The sequence below is a fragment of the Osmerus mordax genome, chromosome 24 (genome assembly GCF_038355195.1).
Source record: "Osmerus mordax isolate fOsmMor3 chromosome 24, fOsmMor3.pri, whole genome shotgun sequence".
In the NCBI taxonomy this organism is placed as follows: domain Eukaryota; kingdom Metazoa; phylum Chordata; class Actinopteri; order Osmeriformes; family Osmeridae; genus Osmerus; species Osmerus mordax.
Genome location: NC_090073.1, coordinates 3,939,329 through 3,961,923, shown reverse-complemented (window position 1 = coordinate 3,961,923; position 22,595 = coordinate 3,939,329). Strand labels below are relative to the sequence as shown.

The window sequence follows — 22,595 nt, the reverse complement described above, 5'->3', positions numbered from 1 at the left end:
CCAGGGATGTCCGCGTATTGTGCTGACGTCATTGTAACGAGACGGAAATGTAGTTCTATCGAGTTTTCACTAAGATTTCTGATAAAGGCCCAAAACCCCAAATAATAATCATTAAAAAAAACATTTATTCATACAAAATCACAAATACATATTAACTGATACAGCAAGGAATAGAGAACTGACACATCCGTTTACTTACATTATCAATACCAACATTTGTCTGTATTTGTGTGTGTGTGTGTGTGTGTCATCCGGATAGCTGTAATAGGTTGTAATTGGTCAAAATTATTACATTTCAGGTACATTGGTTAATAAGGATGTTAATATTAAGTAAATGTTGTGTTAATGTAAATGTTGATGTCTATCCCGCAAATGGATTGGCATGAAGAGTCACATCCTTTATTCTTGCTTCAGTCAGGGGCCGAAATGTCTTCTCATTGACAGGAAGTTTCTCAAGTTCATCCAGGGTTTCCATGCCATCAATGATCCTACACATCAAAAAAAGTTGAATGAAACACAACATCAGGTATTAATGTCAGAGAGGTCAGGAGTGTGTGTCAAAACTGTTTCAAAACCTACTTTCCAAACACAGTATATTTCATGTCCAGATGTGGCTGCTTGGCGTAGGTGAAGAAGAACTGCGATGCATTTGTGTTGGGGCCATTGTTTGCCATGGAAACCACACCGCGTACATTATGCTGCAGTAAAAAAAAAAACAGATAACAACAGATCAAGATAGCTGAAGAAGTAACTTGTTGTTTCTGAAGTACAAGTGTGAAAGTGCACTACTCACCTTTAGGTGTTCGCTAAACTCATCTTCAAATTTTCGCCCCCAAATACTGGTCCCTCCCTTACCAGTGCCTTAACATTGCAAGGAGAAAATTGTCACTTGTAGTTAAGATATATTTTCTCTGTAATATTGCAATTTAATACAAGTATGTAGTCAATACATCAGACATCACCACTGAGTACGATTATGCCGGTATTAAACTGTCTCAGACAAGCTCATGTTCAATCCAACCGGAGAACAGAACAGAGCGGCTGTGTATCTGGACGATGATGGTACACTACCTGTTGGGTCTCCCGTCTGCACCATGAAGCCTTTGATGTTGCGGTGAAAGATGCTGCCATTGTAAAAACCGCTGGCGCAGAGGGCAAGAAAGTTCTACAAATCAAACAGAATGAGACACTACTTTGTTATATTGAAATAGCTATGTCCAACCACGTCAATGAAATGTTCACTTTTCAATCATGTCGTTTGAATGATTGGCCATGTAAATGTTGTGCTTCCTTGTTGGAGGTGCATCCGTTGCATTGTAGCAATTGGTTCAGTAGGACTGAGCCACACAATAACCAGGATAGCATGCTAGTTGGTAATGAAGTTACTCACTTCACATGATTTTGGAGCTCGCTCACAGAACAACTCGATTTTTATCTCACCAAGGTCTGTGTGTAGAGTCACTGCCTGCGAAAGAGTAGATTATTTTATTTGGGATAACTTCCAGCACCACATGACCAGCAGTGGAGAGGCATAGAGCCTACATTCTATGGTTAGCTTAGCCATCTAGCCACCCAAACTTCCGATACATTTAATTCCCAACATTAACCAGTGAGTTCGGCGACGATAACTAATTATACAGCTACAAGTTTGTAATTTCGTATCGATATATATATAAACAGCTAAAAGTGTGTTTAAAGTTAAGACATCTAACCATTCCCAATCGTTGTATGGGCGCCTGATCTCCGAAGGTGCGTTAACGAAATAAATCCGACTAGCTACATCCAGTGTCAAAATACTGGTTCCGCAATTTAACAGAGACGGCAACTACATTATTAAGTAATTCGGTTTTACAAGAGTACCGCACTGTCACATAGAGCTACATAACACTAATCCAATCAAGACCAATTATTTTGTATTACACTGAAAAGTCATAAACTATTTGTTTTCGTAGCTAAAAGCAGTATACCAACCAATACAAATATTTTGGCTTTCATAATTCCATAGAATAAGTAACGGTGACTGAAGACAAATACTATAATGTTTATTGTTTATTTCATGGTAGGGGTGACAGGGAGTGGGGTTAAGGCTTGATGCCTCTGTGGTATACTGACAGACAGCTCACATCAGTTATGTGATTGAAATATAACGCTGATCTCCTATAAAGGGTTGGAATACTTTTTGGCAACAAACTAATACTGCTATGGATTTCTAAAATACTGTCAGATCTGAACATATGGGGATATTTGGGCTGGTTTGTATCTCCATAACAGAAAAAAAACATGAACTGAATAGCGGGCATTCTTAATTTGACAGTCTCACACAGCTGAACACATCCTTAGTCTTTGCCACACTACTGAAAGAAAAGAAAAACATTGGGAATTTAAAATAACACAGCAAAAATGCATTATCACAAATAATGTGGAGTAGTTGAAAGTAAGTGTTTCTCTTCATATTTAGTAGTTTTAACTGCAATTAATATCAAATACAGTGATACAAATTGGAAAAAGAATGAACTGAAATACAAAAATGTGTAATATAACATTGGTTTAAATAAACACAAATATTCAGAAATTGAAGAAAATATATTTATATAAAAAAAGATGCAAACTGAATGTCCATTTCCTGAGAAAATTTTAGTGTATTGTAAAGATAGCTGTCAATACTGAAGAAAACATAGAAATCTAACTTTTAAAACAATTCAACTAAAAAGGTATTGCTCCAATTAACATCTAATGGCATTAAGTCTGAGACTTCCTATCCTGATCAGAATGGCATTAGAGGTTACTGTGTCTCATGCACGAGGGAAGAATTCCCATTGAACAATGCCTTCTAAATAAACCAACAATGTTCTGGCTGAATAAATTGCTGTTTTACTGCACAGCACATTCAGAGACAGTGTTTATAAGACACCTCAAAATCCACAAGCTTAACTGTTCTTAACTCTTTTTCCACATTCACACTTTCATTTAGACATAAGTTGATTGTCTATAAATAGCAGTGCACTGTTGACATAGTTTCATGCCTTCATCAAAGTAACATAGATGTACTGTACATGTTTGACAGATGTGGTAGGGCCTTATAGATGCATTATGGCATCCAGTGCAAAAGGAGCAATGATCCCTTTTAATCTACTTCTGCATCTACTCCCTTACTCTGAATATGACCAACAGAACGACAAAGCATCCAGAATAGATGGAAGAAACACTGAGAACTATGTTAGTGTTGGACAGAGAGCAAAATATGTTGCCAGGAAGGAATAGCTTTACAGACATCCTTTAAAAATGCTTATGTTTGTGGTTGAGTTACATTGCTACAGTGTATATTATGATTGTGTCTCGAGCTTCAGTACAGTCTACTAAAACACAAACCAATATAATATAGTTATAACTTTCTACTGTGACAAGAGGCATGCATGGACCTGGCATACCCCCTTTGCAACATCATGCTTACTTAAGCAAACCAGAAATGGCAGAACGTTTTTACCCATAACACACTGAACCATACTTTTCATATCAGCAGATGGCAAAAGACAGGATGAACATGGAGTAACATGGGAATCAAATACATGATACATGACATGAAGAGAAGTGACCAACAACATTTGTAATCATCCTTACAGTAGTAACAGCTAGCTTATAATGCCAGGATGAATGGCATGCAGGTCCCCGTTAGTGTAAATCAAGTGAAAGTATGAATGACCGATGCCCTGTGTGGTAACAGTCTGAGAAAGGATTTCCTATTGAAACATACTGCCTAAATGATGGCATGTTCTTGAGAAAGTGCATATCACAAATTACCATCCGGATTCAGTCATTCTGTTGGTTGAATTGATGCTGCACCACAAGTTGAATTTGAACTGATAATTGTGTAATAACAAATATTACCAACAAAGACACATAAAAACAGGTTAGGGTTAAGGCAAATCTACCCGATATCTGTCGGCCACTCGAAGTGACACCATGCCTCTCGTAAGGAAATTAAGTGCCTTGAAATCCCCTTCAACAGTCATTCCACCACTCCTAAGGACTCTCCTGGGTGGAACTGACCTTCAGCTGAAACGATCCGCTGCTGCTGATCCAATGGGCCGTCGCACATTGCTGCCAATTTACCCGTCCGTTAAAAACCCTCAAGTATTGTTCACTACAGAGAACAATGAAGTTCCATAGGTGCTTCACACCAGTCAAAATCAATTGTATCATGTTGCATTCCTGTGCAAATGAGGTCAACTCAAATGTCAAGCAATGAGCATTGTAAAATATTTGGTCTTTACATCTAGGCCTAATTAGAGCTAAGAAATACCCTAGTGTATGTCTCACTTGAATTCATAATGTTGTCTGTTTGAACGGGAGGGTCCCATCCTGTGCTGGCTGACAGTGGTCGCCATCTCGTGGCACACGTATTTCTACTGCTAGGTCAAACCCTTCACTGCTACAGTGACCTACCACACTGGATGAGTGGGTTGTGACTCCGCGGGGTTATTTACTCATCTGACACCTGTGCTCGTGACACAGTCCATCAGCAGAGATGCATTGACCGCTACTCTCCTCCATTGATATTACTTTCACTGACCACCTCTGCTGTCATCCTCCTGACAATGTGACAAACGTTTCTTCAAAGCTCATCCTGAATTGATCTCTGTCTCTCAGTGAGTTTAATAACTGTCTTGCAAGACAGACGTTTAAAAAAAAAAAAAGAAGGAAAGAAAGAAAAATGGCATTGTGACATTTGCAGACCCCCCACCCCACCACCCCCCAGCAAGCCATCGTGTCCTGACCCTGACTCAGCAGGCGGTCTGAGGGCTGGTCACCTCCTCCACCCCCCCAGGGCACCAGGCCCAACCACCCAGTCTCAGTCTGTTCTGGCCTGCTCCTTGTCCACCTTCCACATCAGCTCCTTGACCTCCGTGGGCAGGGTGTTGAAGAGCTCCTCCTCCACCACCAGACCTGTTCTCTTCAGCTGCTTGCACTCGCCCAGCTCCACGGGGAGGCACTCCAGACGGTTCCCCCGGAGCTCCAACTGGGTCAGGCTGGTCAGCTCCCCGAAGCGCGACGGCAGGGTCTGCAGGCAGTTGTTCCCCAGGTTGAGGGTACGGAGCTTCTTGCACTGGAACAACTCGTTGGGCAAGGTCTCAATCTTTAAGGTGGAAAAGAGGAAGAAGGGATCAAAACAAAGAAGTCCTACAGCCGTGTTTATGAGTGGTGGACCAATATGGCACATACTAAAATATATCAATTAACTCTTTTCTAGAAAGCGATTCTATAAACATGATCCTTTTAGGCAAATAAGGCATCTACAAGAGGCGTCGGAAGTCCACTAAAACAACCTACAGCATCAAAAGAATGCAAACAGAATGCAGTGAGACAAACATAAAGACACACAACTCACTCTGTTGGCTGTCACTGCCAGATACTGGAGGTTCTGCAGGAAGCCGATGTCTGTAGGGATGCAGGTCAGGTTGTTGTGGCTGAGGTCCAGGAAGCGCAGCTTGCGGCAGTAGAACAACTGGCTCGGGATCTTTTCGATCTTGTTCCTGTTCAGGTACAACCTCTCCATGTTGGTCAAAGTGCCGATCTGGATGGGGATGTAGGCGATCTGGTTGTACCAGAGCTTAAGGCAGACCAGCCGGTGGAGATGCTGGAAGCTGATGATCTCCTCGATGGTCTTCAGGTTGTTGTCCTTCAGGTCGATCTCCTGCAGGTTGTGGAGGCTGAAGATGGAGTGGGGGATGCGTTCGAGGTCGCAGCGGATCAACTCCAGCTCCGTCAGGTTCACCATCTTCTTCAGGCTGTTGAGGACCATCAGCTTGGTGCCCTCGTTGTTGACGGACAGCTTCTGGAGGTGGACGCCCACGTCGGTCACCACCTGAGGTAGCTTGGTCAGGTTGCTCTTCAGCCGGAGGATCTTGAGCCTCTTGAGCTCCCGTAGCCCGTCGATGACGATGTAGCGGTTGTTCTCTGCGCTGAGGTTCCCGGTGAGGTGCAGCTCGCTCAGGTTCTTCAGGCTGTAGATCCACAACGGGATCTCCTTGATGTCCGTGAACTTGACGTGAAGGGATTTCAAGTTCTCGCGCAGGAAGGCCAGGGCCGGCGCTTCTATTTTGGCCGGCGTGTGGTACAGCCACAGCTCTCGAAGGTTGACCAGCTGGGCGATGATGGGGGGGATGGTGATGTCCGGGATGAGCTCCAGCTTCAGGACCTCCAGCTCCATCAGGTCGAAGACCGTGTCCGGGATCCCGCTGAGCATGAAGAGGTGCAGCTCCAGCTTCTCCTGGGAGTTCTTGGTGATCCTCTGGCGCAGTTTGTCCAGCGTCCACTCGTTGTTCAGGTTGAGCTGCCGCAGCTTGTTCTCGCTCACCTCGGAGAGGAAGACGGCAAAGCGCTTCGAGTAGAGCGGGTCGTACTGGTCGATCATGTGCAGCATGAAGGCAAAGTCGTTCTTCACGTCGGGGATATCGCTGTAACTGCTCTCCTCCCGGATTGACTCGAAGGAGTATTTCTTCAGCGAGCGACGTAGCATCCAGCACAGGGTGTACATACAGATGAGGCCGTAGACGCCTACCAAGCTGATGTAGAAGCAGGCCAGGATTTTGAACAGGGTAGCCAGGGGATGGGCACAGCGGTACATGCTGTAGCCTGTCAGACTCTCGATGTCCACGTGACAGTCGACACTGAACTGAATTTTGTGCACGTAGTACCCTGAATAGCAGATGATCAAGATGAACTTGATGACTTTGATAATAGTCTGTCGGATGTAGAGTCTGTAGACTATGTCCCCCTCCTCGACGTGTATGCGGAACTTCTTGACCTTCTCAAACAAGGCCTTCGCCTGCTCCCCCTCCTTCTTGTCCAGCACACCGGTGTCGGTGCGATCCACGATTCCCTGCTCAAAGCGGGACTTGGTCCTCTGCAGCATGGGCACGCTCGCCTCCACGTCCTCGCTGATGACGGACGCCTTTTTGTCCATGGAGCCGTTCATCTTCATCGGTTTGGGATCGCTCTCCTCCACCACCGTCTCTGACAGTGCCCTTGTGGTCCACGGCGAGTCGAAGCACTTCAGGAGGATGGACACAAAGTGTTCCAGCTTTGAACTGGTCCGGGGGAACTTGAACCAAAAGTTGCTGCAAGCCAGGAATATGAGTGTATGCAGTAGCACCAGGTAGGGAAAGTACTTGGCGAACCAATGCAACCTGTTTTCATAACACACAGCATCCACGTAATTGTACTGGTGTCGGTCCAGGTCGTACTGGATGCCCTTGGGCTCCAGGATCAGCGGGGCCGAGAGGGTGGAGTTGAAATACCTTCTGCAGGTCTGATTGACCACCCACTTGCAGGGCAGGCAAATCATCTTGTCCTGGGTGACCTGCAGCGTGCCCCCGAACACTGAGATCATCAGCATGACTATGGAGATGTAGTCGGTGAAGACGTCCCACCATGGCTTCAGGATGCGGTATGCAGGCTGGGTGTCCACAAAGTAACGCAGCTCAGTGATGGGGATCATGGTGTTCCTGCACAGGGAACGGTGATCGTCATGACGGTGAGTCTGTTGACATGCCACTCTGACATTTGACAGGATTGGAATGTACACTTATTCAACAAAGCTCGAGGATGAGAAATGAGGTTATTGTACTGTAATGGTTATTGTATAATGCAATGCATCACACCATTCTAAACGGTTCCCTTGAAATGTTGTAATGATCCAAGGCCTTAAGTAGACACTAGAATGCGCATTCTTGGCTCTTCATTCCAGCATTGTTAAAAACAACAACACCATTTTAATTATAACTCTACAACACTGTAGATTATTACAGAGGATCTTTATCGCTCTGGGTAAATATGTTTCTGGAGATCAAAGTCAGTTTATCAGAGCACTAATTCATTATGGGTGAGATTGATGTTTTTAGTGTGTGGTTCATGATGTTAATCTGTCCAGATAAAGAGCTGGCCCTGTTATTGGTCTGGCAGCCTTAAACAGGTACCAGTGCCAACATGCAATAGATGAAACACACACATAAAAAAGGTGGACTGCACAGAAAAAGGGGAAACTGGTATTTTATATTAAATGAGGCTACTTACGAGTGCGTGAATAAGGCGGACTACCTCAGCGTAACAAGACAAGCTCTTCTACTCCTCCTTCCATGAGGACAGACAAGAGAAGCCTCTTACCACTGCACCATCCCAAAACACACAGCCTTAACCACACAGCCTCTTAACAACCGCCCCCCACTCCTGAAGAACAGAATGAGTTTTGGCTCAAATGGCTCAAACAAAGCCGCAGCCACCTTTACTCTCTAGTGCTCTATTCTTGGCCATTTCCGATGATAATATCCAGGGTATTGTCTGGTGTGGCCTTGAGGAGTGCCTCGGCGACCTTCAGGAGGAGATCCTGTTTACCTTAGAGGAGCCACTGTCTCCAGCTCCTGTCTCTCTGGAACACCCTGCTCTCACCTAATGTCCTCCCTAACCCTCACCCACTGCAAGGACTGGGCACTCATCAGTCTCCACGCACTGATGAGGACAGACATACTTCCTGTGCAGTCGAGGAGTTTAACGTCCCCCCAAAGTCTTTCTAGTCGACCCATACAATTGAGTTTTAACAAAACTTACTCTTTTCTAAAAGGCTATTTGATGATATGAGCAGGAATCGGTAAGTGTTTTAGTGAAGGGAAAACTGTGTCTGTCTTACCACAAACGTCAGTGGTGTTATCTGTACTCCAATGTCTGGTGCTGCAGTTGGTGGATATCCCACTCTCTATGAACCCTGCAATCAGCATGAGTTCTGCTCACCCGCATCTCCATCGGGATGGGTATTGAATCTGAAAAAGAAAGTAACATGACTTGCCTTATTATCTCTGTAAGGACTCTGTGGGCATTAAATAACACCCTCAAATGAGAATTAATGACCTCAGAAGATGCTTACATTTGATTTAGGGGAAACTACCTCGATTTACTTTCTTTACAAAAGACATGGGCCTGAAGGTGACTTTCTTGAATTTGGGCATAACCTGACAAAGTCATTCGGCATGGTTGGAGGACTCCGTTCAGGTGTACTCAGTCTTGTGTAGCCAGTTAAGATTATTAGCTTACTCAATTGAGAAATGTCATTTTAACGTTGAATAACATAGAATTTTAATAGGCCTTTGTTAACTGTCAACCATCCGTTGACAGTAAGCTAATAGCAAAAGCACATTAGATTTCAAGACTTCCACTTGCTAACAAAATAAGACTATTCGTTAGCTACTTAGCTCTAGCCACTGTAGTCAAAACTACAACAGAATACTGTAGCTAGGTACAGTAGCTAACAAAAGCCGGTTCAGTTGACAGGTGCAAATCTGTTTTCAGAAACTAATATCAAAATCTCTGCTACAGTATGTCAATTTACAGGGGTCTCTATGGCAGCTAACCAGTCAACTTCGGTGTCAAATAGTGTCTGGTATAGTCAGGCATGCATTGTGAATAATGCTGAGTCTTGCACGCTACTGTCCTGTAGCTAGCTAGCTAGCTCACTATAATATGTAGCTAAACAGGGAGGAGCTAGATAGCAGTGTAACTAGCGAGCTAGCCAAGGCCATTAGCTTGCTAACTAGCATAGGCTAATGTTGGCATAAACTAGAAAACTACAATACAAGATAAGTAACGAAAATAAATCGAGGATAAACAAATATTTGTATCTTACAGATTTTAGTCCACAGCCAGAAATGCCGACGTGCCAACACCTCTAGCTTGAAAGAAATATTTGGTGAAGTGACTGATGATACTAAAGTGGCTAGCGGACCAGCTAGCAGAAAGCGTAGCTGTGTCTGTGTTATGTCGACGCGTCAATCCGTTTCACGTACAGTATAGTACTGTAGCCGGCGATGTACGCCAATCCGATAAGTGGCGGTGCTGCCAGTACAGGAGACTTGCTTGACAGTTTTTCTTCCGACTACTGTCGAAGAAGAATCATGTTTCACGAGGAAGTAATTTCAAGTGTTTTGTAAATTCAGCAATACAGTTTACAGCACTGTAAACTAAACTGTCGACAATGCTGTCGTTGAACAATTTGCGGATTATTTGCACATCTCATGGACTCCAGCATTCAAATCAGTTATTGATGAACAAAGCATGCCTATCAAAGGTTTCATCGTATGTAACGTTAAACAATTGCATCACCTTGAACAGCAATAAGGGCACAAAACAAAGGAATAGCTTGAGGCTACTGAAAGAGAGAGAGTTAAAGTACACCACCATTGTCAGTTCACAGAAATTGTTCTGCACAACCCATGTGAAACAGAACTGTTGGAATTGCAGTCAACCTATTGAAGAGACTCCAGCATTCTTCTGTTTGTCTTGTAACGTTTTGCAACCTCCAGACGAGAGCGCATCCTTCTTCCAGATCATGGATTGGTGAGTTTACGTCTAATCCAGGGCGTATGAACGGGATGAACGTTGAGTATGAACGTAATTCGTGCATCAAATATGGGTAGTTGTTACTTTGTGGTTTTTCAATGTCACTACTCAAGCCATTGTCATAATCAAATGATATAATGCTAATTAAAACGACACTTCTTGTATCCTTTACTTGTTATTGCATCTTTTTAGTGACCAGACCTTTGCAATCAACACTGAAAAGCTACAGAAAAGATATCTTCATCTCCAACGTTCTTTACACCCTGACAACTTCAGCCAGAAGAAGGAGGTAGGCTACTCTGTCATTTTGTTCACATAGAGATTGCAGTCAGACTGGGGCCTGTTCGTCAGCCCTACAGTCAGGTTCATAGGACCGATCACAGATCAGTACTAAGGCCCCTGGGCAGGGGTACCACAATGGAAATAAAGATGGAACAAGGTTCTGAGAAAATGAACATTAGGGTTTAGCCCTGTGTTCCAATCAGTCCATCATCCCTACATATATGGACGTACAAGGTCTGCAGTAGGGCAGTCTGCCTCTTCCTCCACCACAAACAGACACTCTCACCCCAGACTCTGTTTAATAATCCGCCCTGTGGCTGGTCCTTATTTAAGCCTGCTCCCAACTTTATGGATGGGGTTATCATCACAAGGTTTGCATGCTAAAGCTCCTTGACTGGAAGCTATGGATGGTCCCCTGAGCTGGCAGGAGTGAGAGCTGGATTTGCTGTCTGTGCAGCACCAGTCTCTGTGATGGTCCCTCACTGACATCACTCCTTCCTCTCCTCGCTTACACCCGTGTCCCTTGGTGGACCTGCAAACCCGCTGTCTAACTCAAGAGTGGCGAGATCTGTTCCGAAATCCAATTACCGACATGACCCTGGATTCGGCATAGCAGAATGAATCTCGTCAATGCATAAGCAAAAAACAAATGCCCCCGGAGATTGGTTTGGCAACGTGTGAAGTAAGGGGGTGCGATGTCCCTCCTTTTCACACTTTTGTGACAGTTTGATTTGCAAGACTAGATAGACGTAAATGGGACGCCAAAGATAACCTGTGGAGTTATCTTTGGCATCCCATTTACGCACCACCAATGACGTGGTCGGCTTTTGTGTGTCCTATAGATCCGTTGTGTAGTCGAGCTCAAATCTCTGGCCTGGTAAGTGGACATGTTAGACTGCGCCTTATCTAACCGAGGGGCCCAAGTGTGAGCTTGTTGACTTGTTCAGCCATCTTGATGTCCTTATGTCCTCTCCTCGACAGAAAGAACAGGAGTTTTCAGAGCATCAGTCGGCTCTGGTGAACAAAGCCTACAGGACCCTCCTGAAACCGCTGAGTCGTGGACTGTACATGGTGAGGTGGAACTCTGTTCCGGAATGCTATCTAAACCCCAAAATCATCTCCCACCTAGATAGAGTGGCCAAAAAAACCTGTTCAGAGGAAGAAGAATTCATTCATTGTCTCGTCGATTCGCACTGTGTATACTTTGTCGCGCATAGCTTCCATCCCGGTCATTCCACCACGTTGTTGATCGTGGGGTGATGCTGCCTGACTGACCTGTGTTGTCGGTGAAGGACATGGAGGGACTCATGTTTTTCCCGTGTCTCAGTTGGAGCTCCAGAGCATGCACCTGGAGGAGGGGACGGACCCAGGGGCTGACCCCCAGCTCCTCCTGGAGCTGATGGAGATGAACGAGGCTCTTCAGGAGGCTCGTAGCCCGGAGGACGTGCACCCCATCGGCCAGTCCACTAAAGGTTGAAAACAGTGTTTATATGAGAATTAGTACTTTGTGACCTGTGAAATTACGTTCTTTTTTTTCAAGCCATAATGCCTGTACGTTGATGTCCATATGGCTTTCATCAAAGAATGTCAGGTTTTAGTAACAGATTGTTGGGTTTTCTTTGTGAACAGCTTGTGTTGAAACTTTTCTTTATCATTGTTTCAGAGAGATTAAAAGAGTTGACTGAACAGATAGACGCGTCGATGAGGAAAGGTAATGTCCTACTGCTGTCGACTCGACATTTAACATGTTCTCTCTCTTTTTTTATTTGTATTCATTGAGAGACTATTAAACTGACTGAACCATTGCTCACTCTTCATCTCTCTCAACAGGAGAACTTCAAACTGCTAAAGAACTTCTTAGCCAGATGAAATACTTTGCGAACATCGAAGACAAGGTGAAAGAAAAACTTTCAGAGCTCATGTAAATAGTTTGGGCTCCTTTATGACGTTTTAAAACTTCCTATAGACAATTGAAGACGATGCTATGTATATTTTAATAAATGTTGACTTTAAAGTTTATCGTAAATAAATTTTAAAAGCCCAAGCCCCATTTTATTCTCTGTGGGACAATAAAGTTTATCTTAATTTTCATCTATAATCTTAATATATATTCACAGATTCTTCTTTTGTAAATTATTTCAGAAAATAAAGTGGTACATTGTACGATGTGATACAACATCCTGATACCTGTGTTTTTTTGTTAAATGGTACTCACATGGCACTCACATCTAACGCAACACAGTCAGATGTTAAGCATAATTAGAGGCAGTTCCACTGAACACGTCATTAAACATGACAGGGAAATGTAATTGACTGTGAATAAAATGCTGCATCGAATGTTATTTGATTACCTTGCCAATCAGGGCAGCATTTGCCATGTCTTGCTGATTTACAAAGTGAAGAATAATTCCTCAGTTGACCTGTAGAGGGAGACACACTACCTTGATACATAGATTGATGAAAACACCATGGCGTGGATCAAATGTAGGCTTCACCAACCCTGCTTCTGGAGAGATACCCTCCTGTAGGTTTACACCCAAAACCTCAAATTCCCACATGTAACATGCTATGGTAAACCAGTTGGCTGAACTGAATGAAGATGATGTTCTGAACTTTAGATATCATTAACAAGAGTTTAGTAGCAGACTTGTGTGGTCTACCAATAACTTCACGTTTTACTACAGTAAAGACCTGCTTTTTGGCAGCTTCATTTCTAGTGCTGAGAATCAGACGGCTATGCAGACAGGGACATTCTCACATCAGACACACATCCTGGTGAATGATTCATTACATGTCTACATCACTGTGGTTTACAAGACTGCTACAAGTCCTCCAACAGCACCATGCCCCCCAGGTTCTCTAAGCCATCCCCCAGAAACACGACCTGACTGGGGGCTATTATGTCTGGCACAACAGCCTCCTGTGCCAGGAGTTCTGCGCTGTTGAGAGGCAGTTTCAGTAATACTACTGGATAGACAGTGAATTAAACAGAGCCCACCCACCTCAGGGACAGTTCTCAGGCCTATTTATTATTCATGTCGTAATCGGAAGGTATCTACGGCGCCTCTAAATTAATGAGAAAATGTGATCGACCAAGTCTGAGCCCAGCGCTGTCTCCCAGGATTCTCTCAAATTGAGTTTGAAAGAGGGGAAGGGGGAAAAACTGGTTGCTGTGGAATGGTGAAATTGACTTGGATGGCAATGCATGGCCAAATGAGCTAGGTACATGTGGTTTTACATTAAGGTAGGCTTAGCAGGCTGCAGCCAAGCAGAAAGGAATAGAGCTCAAGTATCCACCATTTTGCAGCTCTTTGAGCTCTGGCAATGAAGGAACACATGTGTCTGAATCATGCATGTCTGCAGTAGTAGTTTCGAAATGCAGGAGTTCTGTATGTACGTATATATGTAATGTATATACATACTGCTGCTGCTGTTTCCTGGTTTGTCCAAACATTTATTGTGGCCCAATCAATATACAAGCACACATTTCCCAGACTCCTTTTGGGGACCTGTAATTGGCCGTGCCCTGAAGCAGAGTTAATCCCTCCCAGGCTTGTGTCGAGGCAGCTGTTGAGGGGACTGGATGGCATATACGGTCTATAAGGATGCAGGAAACAAACTGAGTGACAGAGCAGGAGGATGAAATCTGTCTTCTTGACCTCAACGTGGAAACTGGGCTGTCCAACCTATACTATAAGGAGGATATCTCTCAAGAACAGGAACATCTTGTTCGAGTAACACCTCTGTTACGAGGAGACCTCACCGTGTTATCCATTAGGGATCTCTTCACTTGTGTGAAATAGAAGTATCATACATATCTGAGAAAGACCTCGGGACTGGCTGTCTTTTGAGGCAGGCTGTATGGACTACAGGCTGTCATCTTGTTTCAGTGAAGCACAACGATGTCTCCTAAACTGCGGGTTGGACGTCCTGACTGAGCCGACCTCTGGGCACGGTTGTCTCCTCACTTCAGGCTGGAACCCAGGACCCTCTCCAGAGCACTGTCCACATGCTGGGGACAAACTGTCTTCCTGTCTGTTTGTTTGCCATGCAGGAAACACAAGGCTGCCTGGACATAGCAGGGAAGGTTAGGGTCAAAGGTCACCACCACTGAGGAGGCAGAAGGAGCCGAAGATGATCGTAACAGTAAACTGGAGGAGCAGTTTTCCCCGCAAGAAAGCAAGGAGGATTCCTCTCAGCTTTTAATAAAAAGTTATTTGACGTGTCTGCTGGGGAAACTGACACACTTTTCAATCAAAGCATTGTTTGTACCACCAGTGCTGCCAAAATGCCCCCCTGCAGGAACATAGCGTTTGTGTTTATATGCAGTGATACGATGAAAATGCGAGCAGCGTGCATCTTCACGTTCCTATCTCTCTGTGACTTTGTCCCTTTGTATTCGACACGGCCACAGGCTCTCTTGCAATCTGCCAGAGACTGCACCGATTTTTTTTTTGGAAGGGTACCCGGCCTATTAAAACCAGAAATGTGAGCCTCTCAAGGCCTTGCTGTTGGTTAGCTTGTTTAAAGCATATTTATGATGTCAAACCCAAACACAGCAGAACAAGGCTCTTTCTACTCAGTTGCGTCTTTGTGAGCAGAATTCCCATGGGACGTTCTGCAGCATCTCCCTCTAACGCATGAGATTCTACTGAGAGATTCAGGGAAAATCTCTCCACTCCTTAGCCACAACAGGCAGAAGGATGTGCACATAGAGGCTGCGTGTGCGTGACTGGGTGTGTTGTGTGTGTGTGTGTGTGTGTGTGTGTGTATCTGTGAGTGCATGAGGGCAAATGTGTGTGCTTGTGCGTATGTTCATGTATGAGTGTATGTGTCACACTCTGTGACTCAGGATCAAGACACTTGTCATATTTTTAATCCCCCTGACTTCCCCGAACATGTAATCCTCCACCAAAAAGCGAATGCCAAGCAATCCCCTTATCAATTACCTCCCAAAACCTGCCCTATGTACCCTTGCAAATTATATTGGATTAAGAACCCAGTACACAGAAACAATCAAATATGGTGGCTGCTGATATAGTGTCAGACCCAAACCTTGTAACCCCACATCATTAACATAGGTGGCCTGTACCACATCGATCCCCAAACAAGATGGCTAACAGTTCAATAACCGGTATCAGATACTCTGGCAGTGATGGCGACAGCATCTCTGTCCTCAGGACGGAAGGTGTTCCTCACTGGAGACCCTAGTCAGATTTTAATTACAGATTGTCAATACAGCTTCTGGAGCTTCACAAGGCTCTTGGCTGCGACATAGAAAACTCAAGAGATGCTGAGTGAAAGAGCTTTTGTAGCGCCTCGGTTCCATGAACCTTTGAAAGGAAGACGCCGGGGATATAAACGAGTCGCGAGGTGGTGGCGTTTTCCGAGGGCGTGTGCAAAAGCCACCTGGCTCTTGGGAGATGTCTCTCTCCCTGGCCTCTCTCCTCAGCGAAGCAGCAGACACGCCTGGCTGCGTAGCACCCTGCCACCACTCGTCCTTGTCTCTCCCCGTGTGTCTCCAGTGGGAAGGCCTTCCCGAGCAGAATGCGCCGTCACCAAGACATCTCCCAGCTTCTCCCTGCTCCATAGGAATCTCAGGGGAGCTTAATATCTCCTGTGGGGTGGGGGCAGAGGTCATCATATATAGTGAGGCATCATTTCTTCTGGATCACTTGAGGTGGTCAGAGGTGGGCGGACAGACCTCCCCCGCCCAGTTACCTTTCCCAGGACTGGACCCAACACTAAGAGGCCACGTCTGGTCTGTTGCACATGGTGAATCCGAATTAGGGCTGGGCTTCTTCCACCGAGCAACATCATGCAGGTGCCTACAGCAATGCAGGCAAGCTAGCAGCTGGATAGCATTCTAATGTGAATCTTCTGTTAAAAACCTAAACATGCCACAGTTCAATTGTGGGAATTGTTGTTGAGGCAAATACAAGTGGAGATATTCTTTGGGATTCTAAGCAATTGTTTTTGGCATTGAAGTCAAAGCACCTTATAAGCAATGCATTTATTGTATAGCATCACATTTATTACTATGCAGGAACATCAACTCTACCTACAGCAATATGGCATTATATTGGGACAAATGGATAATAACCTCCCTGTAATGTTTTTATACAGAAAATGATTTACATTCAGCACGGTGCATTCATTTGGAAACTTTACATAAACAGCCCACCCCCTTCTCCTTCATCCTCCCTCCTCCTCCCTCCCTCCCCCTCCACCCCCCTTCTTTGTCCTGATGATAGAAGGATAATAGTGCTCCTGTTTTCCTGTGCGTCCTGGCAGGTTCAACAGAGATGTAACCTTTTCCTCACTCACAGTTTCCATGCCAACGCCAGCCCCTGCCGCAACTTTGCAGTGCAGATGAACACAGAGGGGCTGCTAATGGATGTGATTGGCCTGAATAGGGGGGGGGGGGGGGGGGAACGGCAGGAACCGTTTTAAAGGTGGGGATTTTATTTGCCTTGAATTTTGCCTCGGTTGTAGTGTCTGAATGATATATTTGATTAAAGGTGGTTGACATCTGAAACCACATCATTAGTACATGACTGCAACTCATGCATTAATACAGATAATGACTGGTTGCTGTCCTGGGCCTGTAGGCTCCTCCGCAGAGCTCTGTCCTGGGCCTGTGGGCCCCTCCGCAGAGCTCTGTCCTGGGCCTGTGGGCCCCTCCGCAGAGCCCTGTCCTGGGCCTGTGGGCCCCTCCGCAGAGCTCTGTCCTGGGCCTGTGGCCCCTCCACAGAGCTCTATCCTGGCCTGTGGCTCCTCCGCAGAGCTCTGTCCTGGGCCTGTGGGCCCCTCCACAGAGCTCTGTCCTGGGCCTGTGGCCCCTCCACAGAGCTCTGTCCTGGGCCCTCGTCCTCCTGTCGTGAAAGCCCTGCCATGGCTCAGCCTGTGGCCAGTATGAAAGTGATGTATTGAGAAAAGGAGAAAAACAAACCTTGGGCTTTCCTCTTATTGCATCTGTCAGGACAGAGACCACATAGCTCAAGCCTGTCACCGCTCAGATGGAGGCCCTTGAAACAGCGTTGTGTCAGTGACCTGTGGATTCCAGAAGCCTTCACAGTTCTAAAGGCTCTGAGTGTTTATCACCTATTCCACAGCTGTGGCTGGTGTCTGGGGAGGTTTGGATTCAGATGACTGCTGACGTACACCCCGATGAGACCTGCTCTCTGACGCCTGAGGTTCTAGCTATCAAAGCTCTCAGGCTGGAACGATATTAATCACTCTTTCAGCTGTCAGTCCACATCGGCAAGGAGTCATCCATCTTTGAACCTGTGTCAGTAATTTGACAACAACTGCTCTTTTGATTAAAGTCTCTGCCCCCAAAACACATCCTAAAATACAACACTTCTCGACATTGACAGATGGTCGCCTGTCTTCTTCAATGCCCTCAATCTATACAATGATTGGGCCGTATGAAAGAGACGTATAAGACGTATGTGAAACTGATGATTTATAAATGATTGTGTAGGATCCGCTGAAGGTAGGCAGAAGCCTTTCTGAAAGGAAGCTTGATTGTGTTACCTCTCCACAGCCTCTCCTAGTCTGGAGCCAGTAACCAAGGGCAGCCGAGCCCCACAGCAGAGAAACTCTCTTCCTGTTCCTTCAGACCTCACTGCTCTACTGCTGAAGAAGCGCAGCAAGGGACACATCTCAGACTCCCCGTGTCACAGACTGTCCCTTGTCCCCGCCGAAAATACGGACAGGGATTTTCACACGTCATATATTTGATCAAGCCCCCAATATTTATCAAAGAAACAGCTCCTTCAGCAGCTGTTGTTCCTCATATTTCCTCTGCGCCTTGGCTTGCTGACAGACTTGATGTCGTCTTCAAGGCCTCTTCAGAGAATGAAGGACTGGAACATTTTGTGGCAGGGATATCTCCCATCTCGCAACGTGAGGTACACATTTGTGGGTGTTTTGTTTTTTAAAACAAACTGCTTTTCCCATAAAATGTCTTAAATTGAAATTAATGATCTTATTTTCCACACAGTTGGATTTATTAAATCATGTAGGGGTAATCATGTGTGTATTGCTTTTGTTGTTTTGTTCCTTCATTTATTATGTCTGGATGAGAAATTGAGGGAATCAATCGGATTTGATAGTTTCCTTGTTTGGCGAATTTTCATACCACAGCTAGACGTGCTAAGACTTCAAACCATCCATAGTAAAAGAAATTGGCTGAATGTAAGGAGACTTAGTGGAACACTGAACTTGGATGTTAGCTAGTCGACTGCATTTGCTCTCATACATGTTGGTTACTCTTACATTTGAGAAACCAAATTGTCAAGTGCGACAGAGTGGAAGTATCTGACTCAACCTGTGTATGAAAATCCTATTTTCTATGTGAGATCCTCTCAGCTGAAGCAGAGGGTCATGGGAAATGTAATTTTGCACACCATCTGGTCTCATCTGGCGAATCAAGGCTCTTCCCTTGGCAGCAAGAATCTTATTTTTTTCTTCCGAAGGACCCTGAGACAGTGTGCAACATCTCAATCTTGAATGTTTATTTAGTAAAAAAAAAAACATCCTGACAGGTTAAAGTTTCTGAATGAGAAGCATATTCTTTCTTAGGTTTTTGTACACAACCCCCCAGTCTGCTTTTAACCAGCATGCCTTATGGACAAATTGAAATAATATGTAATGGGGTCGGTCGATAGTGTCTTTTTAGTAACCATATTTCCATCAGCAGAGCAAGTCAGCTCTCACCATGCTGTAACCATGGCAACGTGATCCAACGTTAACCTTGCATATGTACTTTATCATTAGTTTTAATTGAATTCTGATATGTGATGTTACAGTACAGCTGTAATTGGATTAGTGTGTCATTACCCTAGTTAGCCTTGTCTTCTTGGTGTTCCTTGGGATCTCATTATGTATTCTGCTCTTTTGTGAGTTCTAACAATAATTTCTTCCTCAAGTTAAAGCAAACAGGTAGGCAAGTCCTTGATCAAAGGCTTGAGCTTTCTAGAACTGGTACCAGAAATAGAACTATGGAATTGTGGATTTGCAAAGACAAAATGAATCCGGAGAAACCAAGATCATAATTTTTAAGACACAGTATTCAAAAGTTATAAGCAAAAATAGTCATTTTAAAAACTAAACTAATGAGTCAAACTAAACTAACAACGATGAGGATGATGATTGTGTGTGAGCTTGTGACCAGCAAACACAAATTCAGTAGTTTCACTGAGTAATTTAAAATGCCAAATGAAATGTGTCTAAAGGCCCTTGCACACTGAGTGGAACATTTTTGTATGCGTTTTTTCGCAATCGTCAGCCTCAAAATTCGGTGGCTCTGAATTGCCAAAAGAACTATCAAAATGCTGGCTATGGATGCGAAAAACGCAGAAAATCGAACCCGATCCAAAACTTTTTTTGACGGACAAAAGTTTCGGAGGCAGTGTATAAGTGCGATTGACATAACGTGAGGTTGTATTTTTTTTTTTACGTGCGAACATTTCGGACACGAATTTCGGACTCAGTGTGTCTAACTGTGGCAATGCATTGGTGCCAACAACTACAGTGACATAGCATGGACTACGTCAATCACTACATAAGGTAATTTAGTCTGTGTTTAAAACGTGTGTCAGCCTTAGCTTATTAAAAAAGTACAAGCTGTCTCCATAAAAAAATATATGTATTTATTTATTAAAATAAATGTGCCATGTCTGCCCAGTGGGACTAACTTTTGGTTTGGTCTCTATGGGTCGTCTGCCCACTGGAACAAAAGGTGGCAGATACCTTACATTAAATGATTGTAACTATTGGATAGCCTTGCAACTCTTCAGGATTTCAGCTTATTTTGATTGTTTTAAACGTTGATGAAGCAAAAAACCCAAGAGAGTGTGTGATATATAAGTTTGAAATAACACTGCCATCCAGCCATGTCCTGGTTCCATGGAATGGTGAAGTTCTTGTATGAAACTATTCATTTGGTATCAGTGAGTCTTAGGCTTTTGTTTTAAGGCATGTATTTGATTTCCACAGAAGTCTTGAATGTATTTTCACAGGATTCAGATTTGTACAGGATTGTTGCCACTCCCTGCATGAGTGTATCACATATTGACTTTTGAACAATGATTGACATTGACATTTTCTAATCTGAATTCTGTGGAAATACGTAAATGAAGTGTCTAACTGTATCAGAGGGTCAAATAAACATCAATGTTGAAGTTAGGATGTGGCTGACATCCGTCCTACTCCCCCGCTCCTCCTCCAGCCTGGTGTATATAACTGAGATCTCTCTCTACTCCTCACATCTGAACCCAGCATCACCTCCACCACAGAAGAAGACTTTACATCCACAGGTGAGTTCTATGACTAGGGTTGACATCTGGCCATGTCTTATGTAACTCTTTGCCAACATACATGATTCCAATAAATGTTAATTGTGGAGTTTACATTACAGTAAAAGAGCTCCTTCATAACCATAAAATCAGTTTATTACAGCTGTAAAAAACTAAATATATTTTTCCTAATACTTTTCTCTCTCAATGTCAAACACATCACTGGTTCAAGGCACCTCAACATGACTGAAAGGATGGTAAGGGTTTTTTATTTGTACATGTGGTACATTAATTCACTTCTTACTAGTTACTTTACACACTGTCACTTTCAGCTACTGGTTGCACTATCAGTAATATTGCACTATTGTACTTCACTGTACTTCACTTAGTTTTGAATAGGTTTATAGGGTTAGCAAATGCTTATTATGTGTATTTAGGGTTTAGTATATTGTATTATTTATATTTATCTGTATATTTAGGAGGTTTACTTATTTAAGCTTAGCATAGATGTAATTTATGCTCTGTGTACTTATATGTTATTTTATGCCAGGTGCTTGTGTTGTCTTGTTTTAAGAATTTCAGTGCCCAGTCTGACCTTGTGTTGTTCTGTACATCTGAAAATGAAATGAAAATGCATACAAACTTTTGCTTGAAATAGAAAGCTATTCAAAAATTGGCTGTTACATGACATAAAAAAACAAGTACTATTACTGTAAAACATACCCTCAGATACCGCTGAAAGATGAGTTTTTCAAAAGAAAACTCTCGGATAAGAAATTCTCATCCCCCAACACTGACTGCTGCGTCTTTCAGTACCTCAAGATCATGGGTGACTTTGCACTGAAGTCCCTCAAGGTGTGACAGAAGAAACCAGAATCTGAATACAGCATTAGGAGTTTATCATTTAATGTTCCTATGAATTGTATCATGTATCTTTCTGGCTATTGGCTATTTTCTTGGTAAAAACCAAGCATGAGCTGTAAATTAAAGTAAAAAAATAAATAAATTGTAACCTCTCAGTTTGGAGATGATTTCATTACAAGCCAAAGGACACCAGATTGTTGTGATATTGGTATAACAAAAACAGTACACCATTTCACAGTACGGTTTCATCGGAACTGGCCCAAAACCTTTATGGGCCCAAGCTAATTTAGATTTTGGGGCCCTCCATTGCCTCAGGGTTGCCAATACTATTGATAATTAGCAATGCTTGATCATTCACACACCTTACTATAAATCAAATGCACCTATTATTGATTGTATTAGCTGTAGCTGTGTTGCTTACAGAACACCAATGTCCACCTGGCATTTTGAACCTTCTAAGGTTTTGTCGTTCTTAGTAAAAATAAATAAAAAAATTGCAAACTTACTGTGGTCTGGTGTTAATATTCAAAGTGATACAGTACCAAGTGGCATATTGACAGCCGTGTACTGAAAAGTAACAAAATAAACCAGCAGACAATGCATTTACTGTTAACAAGTTAAACACAAGTTAAACACGGATCAGGAGAAGGTCCCCAATGAGTGTGCCCAATTTCAAAACTTTTGACCATATGGTTCTATGGGCTGCCACAGACTCCCTTGGCAGAATAATAATAATAAAACTAACAAAAACAATAGGAG

General features: G+C 43.7%; 3 protein-coding genes across 4 annotated transcripts; 1 reads left to right on the top strand and 2 right to left on the bottom strand.

The window, feature by feature from the left end:
• Nucleotides 1-105: 105 nt before the first annotated feature.
• On the bottom strand, nt 106-1,763 carry ppil3 (peptidylprolyl isomerase (cyclophilin)-like 3). Its single transcript, XM_067228167.1, has 6 exons — nt 1,713-1,763; nt 1,391-1,465; nt 1,072-1,165; nt 794-861; nt 580-698; nt 106-488 (listed from the first exon to the last, which is right to left on the bottom strand). Exons 1-6 carry the CDS (start codon nt 1,713-1,715, stop codon nt 362-364), a joined length of 486 nt encoding a protein of 161 aa, XP_067084268.1. The 5' UTR covers nt 1,716-1,763; the 3' UTR covers nt 106-361.
• Nucleotides 1,764-4,849: 3,086 nt separating this feature from the next.
• Nucleotides 4,850-8,811, bottom strand: lrrc8ab (leucine rich repeat containing 8 VRAC subunit Ab). 2 transcript variants are annotated; one of them, XM_067228264.1, is made up of 3 exons: nt 8,684-8,811; nt 5,387-7,505; nt 4,850-5,134 (listed from the first exon to the last, which is right to left on the bottom strand). In XM_067228264.1, the coding sequence occupies exons 2-3, from the start codon at nt 7,496-7,498 to the stop codon at nt 4,850-4,852; spliced, it is 2,397 nt and encodes a 798-aa protein (XP_067084365.1). In that variant the 5' UTR covers nt 7,499-7,505; nt 8,684-8,811. The 2 variants fall into 2 exon arrangements, with proteins under 2 accessions (XP_067084365.1, XP_067084366.1); XM_067228265.1 differs by having other exon boundaries at nt 5,387-7,556; nt 8,684-8,788.
• Nucleotides 8,812-9,941: 1,130 nt separating this feature from the next.
• hscb (HscB mitochondrial iron-sulfur cluster cochaperone) lies at nt 9,942-12,842 on the top strand. Its single transcript, XM_067228149.1, has 6 exons — nt 9,942-10,383; nt 10,579-10,675; nt 11,650-11,739; nt 11,996-12,140; nt 12,332-12,379; nt 12,499-12,842. The coding sequence occupies exons 1-6, from the start codon at nt 10,022-10,024 to the stop codon at nt 12,591-12,593; spliced, it is 837 nt and encodes a 278-aa protein (XP_067084250.1). The 5' UTR covers nt 9,942-10,021; the 3' UTR covers nt 12,594-12,842.
• Nucleotides 12,843-22,595: the final 9,753 nt, after the last annotated feature.

Bases quoted from the DNA above. Each gene is read 5' to 3' on its own strand.
- ppil3 (XM_067228167.1), bottom strand. The intron at 699-793 runs GTGAGTAGTGCA...TTTTTACTGCAG, and splicing joins AGTTTAGCGAACACCTAAAG to CATAATGTACGCGGTGTGGT. The intron at 489-579 runs GTAGGTTTTGAA...TTTGATGTGTAG, and splicing joins AAATATACTGTGTTTGGAAA to GATCATTGATGGCATGGAAA.
- lrrc8ab (XM_067228264.1), bottom strand. From the start codon at position 7,498: ATGATCCCCATCACTGAGCTGCGTTACTTTGTGGACACCCAGCCTGCA. The intron at 5,135-5,386 runs GTGAGTTGTGTG...TCCACCTTAAAG, and splicing joins TGGCAGTGACAGCCAACAGA to ATTGAGACCTTGCCCAACGA.
- hscb (XM_067228149.1), top strand. From the start codon at position 10,022: ATGCTGTCGTTGAACAATTTGCGGATTATTTGCACATCTCATGGACTC. The intron at 11,740-11,995 runs GTGAGGTGGAAC...CCCGTGTCTCAG, and splicing joins TGAGTCGTGGACTGTACATG to TTGGAGCTCCAGAGCATGCA. The intron at 12,380-12,498 runs GTAATGTCCTAC...CTCTCTCAACAG, and splicing joins AGACGCGTCGATGAGGAAAG to GAGAACTTCAAACTGCTAAA.